The sequence below is a fragment of the Octodon degus genome, unplaced genomic scaffold, assembly GCF_000260255.1.
Source record: "Octodon degus isolate 3935 unplaced genomic scaffold, OctDeg1.0 scaffold00191, whole genome shotgun sequence".
Lineage (NCBI taxonomy): Eukaryota > Metazoa > Chordata > Mammalia > Rodentia > Octodontidae > Octodon > Octodon degus.
In genome coordinates this window covers 914,701-925,736 of record NW_004524767.1, presented here as the reverse complement: position 1 = coordinate 925,736, position 11,036 = coordinate 914,701, and the positions used below count along the sequence as shown (strand labels likewise).

Below are 11,036 nucleotides of genomic sequence, written 5' to 3'. Positions count from 1 at the left end.
TATATCCATGTCCCTAATATTAAGTTGGTTGTTGCATGTACAAGTAATCATTCAGCTATTAGAAGAATACCTGAGATGGATGGAAAAATATTCTTTTGAGATAAGTATATGGTATGTATCATACATATATTATATATCAAACACATATATTTACTCTATGCCATATACTCTGCTAAGTGCTTAGATGTGTCTATTTGTTTACTCTAAAAGAAACCTTAAAAATCTTTAATCTAAAAGAAACTTGCTGTGGAAGCATATGACACCATAATCTCCTTTCCAAAGATGAAACAACTAAAACTCTGTGAGATAGAGGGATTCCCTTCTTGGTGGGAGTCTGGGTGGGAGCCAAGGTGCTCTGACCATACTAGGCCTCAAGGTCATTCTTGCTTAGGATCATCCCCACTTCCTTCCTCTTCACCCTTAGCACAGCCTGAGTTTAGTGGGGGAACTTCAGAGTGTGACAAGTAATAGAAATAAAAGCTTATTATCTATGATTTGCTACTTTTTTTCTTCCTGATTAAAAACTCAGAATTTAATGTTGTTTGTATTAGCTCTGTTTTTAAAGTGCTTGATAACATATTAGGTTTTTAAAGTCCTCACAACAATCACATGAAGTATTTTTTTATTGTTATGTTGATTCTCATGATGAGATGGTTAAACTGAGGCCCAAAGTCAAGCAGATGATATATAGAAGTCCTAGCATCCAAATCCCAGTCCACTGAATTGCAAAATCCATCACCCTGACCACTGTGAGATAGCACCCTCTTCCAGGCCTTCTAACAGGATGCTGGTGCTGTTTTCAGCTATTCATCATAATTAGTGGCATGGCTAATGCTGTCTAAACCATAGCTAGAGGAGGTAGTGACTTTCCTTCCTCTATGTTAAGCAGGTTGTATGAAAATGAAATTTACAACCTTGATATATTTAGGTGCACATGCTAAGCAACTGAACAACTGGTGAGAGTAAGGTCAGGGTTCTCTGTAAGGTGATGTAACTGCATCTCTTCCCACCTCCCTAAATTCCAGAGCTCCTTCCATCCCAGACCCACTTTTGTGATGATAATTGATTTAACAATTCATCTTAGGAGAGGTCATGAATGGGAGTTTTGCATCTACTTATTTCCATGTGATTTGGGAGGATAGGTTTTGTCAGCCATGGGATTTGTTTCAGCTCATGTGAAACCCCAGTCCAGTTTATGAGGCAACCCACTTCTGAGCTAAAGAAGATACAGGTTACATATAATAGTCACTGCTCTTTCTAAAATTACACAATAGCATTGGAACAAAACCACTGAGAAAAATCATACATCTGGAAGGAAGTCTGTTTCTTGCAATTATACACAGTGTTTTTAGTTTGGAAGACTGTGGGGAATATAATGCAATTTCTTTAGACTTCATGATTTTATCAGATGACTTTCTAAAAATCTTTCCTTGGAACAAATTCTTTACACATTGGAAGACTGGTATATTTCTTTTTGTTTGTTTGAGGTCACTACACAGAGGGTAAGCTGTATAGGAAGGAAAGTTGTAAGAGAACATTTAATAACCAGAGTCGAGTCGCATTTCAGCAACAGGATGGTTCCTTATCCAGGAGAAGCATGTTCAGATTGTGTTTTTTCATCTCAGGCTGTTCCATGCAAATGTGTCTTGGCCTAACCTCCCCCCACCCCAGATCTGTTAGTTGTTCTTGCAGGGTGGTACTTTCCTGCCCTTGGTCAAATTTGAAGCAGAGACCTGGCTTAGTCCAGTGGAGTGTGAAACTGACATCTCAGTGAACTGTGGGCAATCAGGCAAGGTTGTTAGGTGTCTAAGAATAAGAAAGGGAGGGACTGGGGAGATGGCTCAGTGGAATAAGTGCTTCCCTGGCGAGCCCAAGGGCCTGAGTTTAATCCCTGGTTCGGAAAAAAAAAGAAAAAAGAAAAAGAATAAGGATGGGTCATGACTGAGTGTGATAAAGACAAATCCTATCAAGAAGTAAGCTTGATGTTAGACATTGGGAGAATTGAAAACAGCACACTTTACAGAAGAAGCTATAAATTCAAGGATGATTTCTTTCTTTATTTTTTTTATGGTACCAGGAATTGAACTCAGGACCCCGCACTTGCCAGGCAAACGCTTATTCTACTGAGCTATCTCCCAAGGCCCAAGGATGCTTTATTTAGTAGAATATTTATTTGAGACCCTAACTATATTAATAATGAATAGAAGTAGTTATTTTATATGAAATGATACTTAAAGAAAGGAATGAGATTTTTTCTTTTGTATAACAATACATTATATTCAAAATAAACTATGTAAATCTTTACATCATATATATACTTACCTGAAAATTTAAATGAAGAAGAATCTATCAGTAATGACCTAGTTTGGCCCTTAAGCTTTTCATGTAAAGTATTTTCAATTGATTCCCATAATTTTGCTGCACCATTTTGATAACTGGATTTAAATTTCAGCACAACATGTATTACCACTTTTCCTTTGACTTTGCTGCAAAATATAAAGAAACAGATTTTTATTTTATTACTGAACTTCTGTCACGTTTAGTGGAGGAATAGTGAGTTTCTAAACAAGTAGAAGGTAAGGGAATAGCGAAGGGGAATGATTTTATCACAAGGTAGCAAAAGTAGCATTCTGTGGACACAATGTAACAGTGTACAGTGTGACTTAAGCTCAGGGGATAAAGTTTGTATTTTAGATCTATTGCCCACTTCTTGGCTACAGCTACCTATTGGCATTCTCTTTACCCGAGTTTCCTCCTTTCTCAAATGATGACAACCGTATTTTCTGAGTTATCATAAGCATCACTATAGAATATATATATATATATATATATATATATATATATATATATATATATATCTTCTGGAGAAGAGATATAGGGATATTTGGAGAATTTCAGAATATAGAACAAAATTATTATATAGATACGTTATAACTCCACTTATAGACTCTGTGAAAAGAGTTAATAGAAAATAATAACATAAAAAAGAGCTGGAAATGACAGAAAAATTTATTATGTTGGTTTGTGTTTAATTGAGGAACAATTTGCAATATTGCTCTATTTGAATTTTAACTTTTGGGAATCAGGACTGAGAGAAAAACTAGACTTATCTAGTTTATCATTCTGACTTAAAGATACAAAAATAAAAGCCAGAAATTAAATTTAATTATAGTTTTGGTTTTATGACACAGGGTCTTGTTTTGTAATTCAGACTGGATTTAACTTGCTGTATAATCCCGGCTGCCCTCGAACTTCCTGTGTTCCTCCTGCTTCAGCCTCCTGAGTGCTGCGATTACAGGCGTACACCACCACACAAGGTTTAAATCAGCAGTAGCCACTACTGACTCGATGGAATGTTTGATCTGTCCTGTTCTGTCTTCTTATGCTTCTTTACCATTTCCTAAGCATTTCCAGAATTTGCACAACTGAAAATCAAGAAACTGGAATGCTATGTAATTAAAGAAGATCCCAAAACACATACTTCCCAAACTTGTGAGCAAAAATATAAGCCATGTCCAAGATTTATGTTTTTCTCAGTGACAATATTGTCTTATTTAAATATTTTTTAATTGAAACATTAAGGGTAGATGTTAATTTCTGTGTCACAGTTTTTCAGTTTATAAAGTATAAATGTACCACAGATCCTTCCTTTGGGGGCATTATTTTTATATCTTTTGTATAGTATTGAGCCATTAATAATTTTACATCAATTTATTAAGTATTTTCATCTCTGCTTTTACATTCTCTCAGGTGAAATGCGGGACAATCCCTTCATTGTTTATAGAAAGACAAGGACATAATTTTCTTGTAAATATTTTGGTAAACTACAAATGTCACTCTGAACTTTTTGCATGGATCAAATAACAGTCTGAAACCAAACTAAATATAGACATATGAATCGTTATTCTGATGCCATTAGAATTGAAGGATCCTGTTTACTGTTGAAAACGGCAACTAAGGGTCATTTTTCTTTTAACTTATCCTGATTCATAAAATTATGTTTAATTTTATTGACAATATCTGCAGTTGTTTCCCACAGGCAGTTTTGCTTTCTATCTTTACACCTTGTATCTGCTAGTTCATGTAACAGTTGTGTCCTAGCACAAAAATATGCCGGACAGAGCTCTCGATGCCCAAGCTACATCAGCACATAGGCCACGAGGCTCCTGGTCAGACGCTGTTCATGTCCTTGTACAGACAGCTCTGGGCAAGCCTCCTTGAAGTGAGACCTGAACGATCAGAAGAAATAGGTCATGATAATCTGAGGACGGATATTCTGGGAAAAAGCGAGCCACCAATTCCATCGGCTTTATTAACTCAGCTTTGTGATGCCCACAGCCCCTGTTCTGTCCTCCTGTAGAACATGTGCTTTATATACCTTGTAATTATGAATTCTTTCTTAGTTTCTTTGAAATGTGTGTTCATCTTTTAAGAACACTTGCCAATTTTAGAACCTTGGCAATGCCAGTTCCAAGGGCCTGAAAGCAAAGGCAGGCATTTATTCTTTCTTTAGGACAGCCAATTAGTATGCAGATGGGTAAGCTGTCCTTCCCATCTTTGCCTTTACAGCTCTGCCACCTCTTGCTTCAGCAGAGTGAGGACTCGGTTCTGGCCCTTTCATCTTCTGAGTCTGTGTAACTTTGTCCAGTGCTGTCTTTGTTTGATGGCTTTGTGGTAGGAACTCCTACAGTGAGTTTGCTGGAAGAATAGTAAAGCCAGTGCAGATGTACATTTGTGAGGGAGAACAAGGAGGCCACGAGAGGAGCTCAGGGAAGGGCGCTGTGGGAAGGAGAGGAGTTAGGTGGGGAGCTGGGTTTTGTGGGAAGCTGTCAGGAGGCAGTGAGCAGGGAGTGGCACACTTTTCCAGATTTTTTTTGGCACTATGTGGAGAATGAATTATAGTTATGCAGGACCAAAAGCTGGAGATTAGATAAATTAGTAGTGTGATCCAGATAGATGCCTGGGGTCAAGTTATTTATGAAATGTGCCACCTTGGCAAGACACTTACCCTATCTTGGCTTTAGTGTATTCATCTGTAAAATGTGAAACTAGTAAAAAGAAATCATATAGGCTTGTAGATAAATTAAATAAGTTCTAAGGAGATAGTCGCTAAGAGCATTAAAAACAAACCAGGAATTACTTAAATATAAACCAAGAAAATACAATACCATCTGCTATACTTTCATGCATGAATGGATTTCAAATCATATTAACTTCCCTACATGTGTGTATCTGTTATTTTTCCCTTCTACATTTATAAAAGAAATTACTTCTGATTTATGTGCCATTTTTACCCTATTAAATAATGTTACTCTCTTCGGAAATGTTACCATCCAGTGCTTTCCTTTTTATGTTCAGTATTGTCATCACCTGTTTTCTTTGTTTAGTCACTCCCTCTTTGTTCACTGAAGGTTTGGTATAAAGAGCAAGAGTAAATTTAAATGGTCACTTAGTTCAAGAGCCCTTTCAGCAGTCTCCAAATAGACAATGAAAAGCTAGAGAAATGTAGTGACTCAGCTCCCAACAGAATAAAAGCACAGAATTTGTGTCTTGACAAGTTTTGTTTCACAGATCTTTGAAATTTTCATAGTAAAGATGGACAGAAATAAAAAAAAAAACAAAAACAAATAATGTTACTCTGGAAAAACACATCTCCTTGTTTACTTTTTTATTTTTTTGTAGACACTAAAAACAATTATATTTCATATTTACTGTAGCCATAGAGATTTTATTAGAAATAATAAGTAATGTATTTTGCTATAGACTTAATTTAATTAAAACACTTAATGTAAGTCTTAAATATATCCAGTCAGATTTTCTAATTGAATTTAAAAAATATACCCAGAGTTGGGGGAGAAAAATTTAGGATTATATATATTGGTTTAGTGTTGCTCATATTTAAATAGGTATATTTTAAAAATGTTGGCAGTTGTAGCATGTCGAAGTTGAGTTTTTTGGTAAAATTTCATGTAATTTTTGTCACAGGGCTATAAAATTGTTGTCTTTCAAGAGTGTCTTCCCTTGCAGGAATGGTTTACTAATCTAATTTGAAAGTTATCTTTTGTTCCTGGAGAGACTTTCCCTTCCCTAAGAACACTAAAGAATAATTTAAAATATGATCTTAGTTTATGCTTCTGTGTTTCTCTTCCCAATTTAGATTTTTCACAGGGTGATAAAGGTAGTTATTTTGCTCCTAAGGGTAGAGGTGGAGGGGCTTCCAGAGGCTCAGATCCATCCTTGACTATCTGAATTTGTTTGCCTGTCTACCATAAAGGGAGTTGAGAAAAGCTCATAAGAATGGAAAAATAAGATTATTTACAGTTTAGCTAAATTCTGAACTATTTTGACAATATCAATATGTAATGTAATAGTCATTTTAAATTTCCTATTGTCTTGTTTTGAAATTTTTTATTATTGTCTTTAAAATAATAATAATAAAAAGTTTATCCAAACTGGGAAGATAGTGGGTCTGCCCTCACCTGAGCCTACAGCTGCAGTCTAATTTATGGATGGCTCACAACTAAAGCCAGGAAACACATGTGTGCATTTAACCACGCTCCAACCCACAGAGGCTGGGAGATGCTGAAGATCCGCTTCTGTTGAAGCCATCTTGAGCTGGGCTAGGAATGGCAGTTTCTGCCCTCAGCATGAAGAAGCTGGAAAAATAGCTTTATTATTTTTTAAACCCTAAGTTTTGATGGTCCATTTTAACCTCTTGGTTATACTAGAAAGCTTAATTCTTAGCCCCAGTAGGTTATCAAGCACATACTTGATCTGTAACATTTTAATGGTTAATGATGCTAATACCAAACATCAAGGGAAAAGACAGTAAATTTAATTCACAAAAGCAGAAGGGGCCATGATCCATTTTACTGAGCATGTTAAAAAAATAAATCGGGGGCCAGGGAAATAGCTCAGTAGAATAAGCACTTCCCTGGCAAGCACAAGGGCTGGAGTTCAATCCCTGGTTCCACCAAAAGAAAAAAAAATCATAAAGTACCTGAATTAATCTCCCTGCAAGGCAGAGCAAGTTATATCTTCCTTGGCTTCTAGCTCATGCCTCAGCTTTTCTTCCTCCAGAGTCTTACACTGTCTGCATCAGTTTGCTTGGTTGGCATCTAGATAGATGTTCTGCTAGAGTTTAGAAACTAGAGGCTCCTATACCTAGGTTATCTTCTCCAATCCTTGTTTTTCCCATGACACATTAGCTAAAGGCACCAGCAGCCAATTTAATTGCTTAATTTATTTTTCAATTACTCAGGAGGATAGAAATCATATATTATTCATGTTAAGACACAGTATCATTCAACAGAGCTCAGCACAGCTCCTTGTCCATGAGTAAATTATATGTGTTCTAAACACTGAATCCATTAACTGTATTATAAGCTTACACAAGGATTCTTCAGGGTATTATCTCCTGTTGGGTTTTCATGACCTAGCACAAATAAAAAAAGACACCTCTCACTTAACCTTCATCTGATACTCATAATCAGGTAGAAATCATTGGTGCAGTTTAATGTTTTTTTTTTTTAGAGGAAAACAAAAACAAAAATAAAAAGAACAATGAAAGCAACATAAAGCAATATAAATGGTACAGAGTTTCAAAAGAAGAATAGAAAATTGACAATGGTTATCATAATAAGTTTTGGATAGACTTTAAATACTTTTTTCTTCCATATTTGAAGTGCTTGAGGTTTAATCAAGCAAATTCAAACTTATTTCAACCTTTAATTGTTGTCAAGGAAACAAATATCCTGGTGAATATGAAAAAAGAAATGGAAGGGTGAAACTCTATCTCCAGTCTAATGTACATATCTTACTTGGACAACATGAGATTTGACATAGTGCCTTTTCAGTTTGCATTCATTAAATGTTTCATTTACCTATTAGAAAAGTAAAATAGATAATGAGGTATGCTTTCCTTTAAAAAAATTCATTTTGGAAAACTTCAAATATACAAACACAAATAGAATATTACAACGAACCAAGGAGCCATCATTCAGCTTGGTCAGTTATCGATGCTCAGCTAAGTCTGTTTCATTTCACTTCTTTGTATCTTACACAAATTAAATGATTCTTTAGTGTCAAATATTCAGTGTTCACATTCTTCCAGCTTATGGGAAACAGCATGATAGGGAAGACTACTAAGAGATGAATTCAAAAGACCACTCACATTGACTGTCTTCCATATGCAAACTTTCACTGAATATCAATGCAATGAAACTTAATAGAAATGTTCTCAGAGATATTTCTATCTTTTTTCTTTTACACAATGGCCAACTCCTATATTGCCTAGTTCTTAATGTATTTTTCCTATTTTTTCAATTATATGTTATTGATGTGTATAAAATGTGGTGCCTTAATTACTTTTTTATTCTTAAAAGAGGAGATTTTTTTTTTTAATTTTAGGGAAGGGTCTGAAGGGTGTTCAGGGTCTCACTGCTAGATCAGACTTGCAGTGATCCACCTGTTTACAGCCTCCCAAGAGTTGAGATTACAGGCCTGCGCTCAGTCTTAGTTGCTGTCTAAGTGCACCTCAGGGGCAGGGCTGGCACTCCAGGCCCTGGATTGAACCCCTGGCCCCTGTGCCTGCTTGCAGACACTTTAATCAAGGAGAGTTAAAAAAATTTTTTTTGGTAACTTTTTGGGGGCATCTTTTTGAGACAGGGTCCCTCTATGCAGTTCACGCTGGCCTTAAGCTCACTTTGTATCCTAGGCTGGTCTCAAACTAGGAATGATCCACCTGCCTCTGCCTCCAGAGTTCTGGGATTACAGGCATGTGCCACCATGCCCAGCCCCAAAGGAGGGGTTTATTTTGGCTCACAGTATGTAGAATTTTCAGTCCATTGTTGGCTGACTCCAGGGTAGGGTGGCATGGCAGAAGAGAAAGCGCTGGCGGCATGGTGGTGGAAAGCAGAGAGAAGGATCAAGGGAAGATTGGGGAAGAGATAGATCTAGGTCACGCCCCAGTGGCCCACCTCCTCTAACCAGGTTTCACCTCCCAAGTCCCATTTAGCTGTATGGATTACCCACTGATGAGTATCATGTTCCCATGGCAGATCACTTCCCCAAGCACCCTGTATGAATGCATGAGACTCTGAGGGAACAGCTGGATGTAAATCTAACATGTGGTGATAGTAATCTCTTAGAAACATCTCAGGGCCGGGGAGATGGCTCAGTGGAATAAACATCCCTGGCAAGCACAATGGCCTAAGTTCAATCCCTGGTTCCACAAAAACAAAACAAAACAAAACAAAACAAAAAACAAAACAAAACAAAACAAAACAAAACAAAAAAAACCGAAAAAAAAAAGAAACATTTCATGACAATCACATTCTCAGTTACTGTCTGTTACAACTCTTCAATCTAATGGATGGCTTCTTGCAGCAGGACCTTAACACATCACCAGACAATAAATTAAACGCTCCATGGCTTTTGCTTTGAGAAGACAGGCCTCATTAAAACGTAATTTGTTAGAATTGACAAATTTATATTTTTTCTTTTGTCCCAAAGCCATTGGCATGTGCTATGATATTCAATATATATTATATAGAATGCAACTATGAGCAAGATAGGTAAGAATCACATTTTCATGTTGATTCAGTGAGGGAAGAAATAAAGAACATATCAAGAAATAAATATATGATAACCTGTGACAGTACTAAGTAGTATAAAGAATATAAAATATGATATAAATTGCTTCAAAAAACAGTATTTAAGTGATCAAATTAGGACCCTTTGAAGAGGTGACATTTGAGTGAGACCTTAAGTTGCAAAACTGATAATTAAGAAGAGAGATGAGCAGTTTTCCAGATGGAGCTGTCAGCAGGTGTGAGAGCCTATAGAAATGAAATTGGTATATTTGAGGGATAAAAGCAAAGTCATTGTGATTCAAGTTCCATGAAAAAATGATAAAGCATTTAAATCCAATTTTCCCAGGTAGGTAGGAATGTGATTACAGAGAAGTTTGAATGTTATTTCTAGGGCTGAGGAGATAGTTCAGCAGCTTAAGCACCTATTTCAATGTTATTTCTAAATGTAGTAATTGCCAAAATCCTGAAAACATGATAATTAAAGTAAATTCTATTTTTTTTTTCAATTTTAGTTCCTCTATATTTGCCTCTATTAGGTCCAGATATAATTGAGATTTTGTAAAGTCAAGGAACCAAGCAGATGATTAAGAACCTTTTCTCTCTTTAATCTGGCAAGAACGCTAAGATCAGTCTGAAAGCCTTGTGCAAATAAAGAACCACAACAGGTCTTGGGAAAAGCTTGGCAAAAGGCATTTTAGGACAACCAGGAAGAGTGGAAACTGGCTTTTCATGAGGCTTTCCAAGGCTCCAAAAACTCCAGGAGATGGTAAGGGATGCCCAAGCTTACTGGGACATGACGTTAGGCATGTGCAGTGGCAGAAAGTAGGACCCAGAAGACTTCCTTCTGGGGCTTTGTGATGGAGAAACACCATGCTTGTCCACCCAATCGCAGCCAGTAGAATTTAAGGACACCTGATTTTCATCTTACAGGGCTAACTCTGGCAACATGAAAGTGATGCTAATAAGCCAACAAAGAACTATTATTCAGCAAATAAGGAAGTTGAGCAGGCAGTGATGATACAAAACAGATTAGATACTCATCAAAACAGAACTGTTGGAAAGGGCTACCTGAACAACCATGGCAAAACCCTCACACCTAAATATACAGAAACCCAGGGCAAAAAAGAGGCTATCATGGTGCCCAAAACCAAAAATTGGAAAATATTGCCAGAACAAACATTCTGTAGGTCAACTTAAAAAGATGATTGTCAATTTAAAAAGATTATTTTAAAATCTAAATTTGTGGTCTGAAAGGCTAAATGGAACACATATTTTAAAAACAGGTCAAATGAACTAATAATAACATACTTTAATGAAAGAGCATGAGAGCAGCTTGCTGATGGAGACAAGTTTCTGAAGGGTGAAGCAAGAACTTGAAGAGCAGTGGAAGAGGCCTACGCATGGCTAGGATGTGTAAGAGGCGCACAGACAGGCCAATCGTGC

At 36.6% G+C, this 11,036-nt stretch overlaps 1 protein-coding gene across 1 annotated transcript in view; it reads right to left on the bottom strand.

Moving 5' to 3' along the window:
- LOC101573961 (transmembrane protease serine 11C-like) overlaps positions 1-11,036 on the bottom strand; it is a 92,273-nt gene that overhangs the window by 53,045 nt on the left and 28,192 nt on the right. The window contains 3 exon segments of the mRNA XM_012517552.1: positions 2,323-2,486; positions 7,466-7,470; positions 7,821-7,883. Of these exon segments, the coding sequence (XP_012373006.1) occupies positions 2,323-2,486; positions 7,466-7,470; positions 7,821-7,883 (232 nt within the window).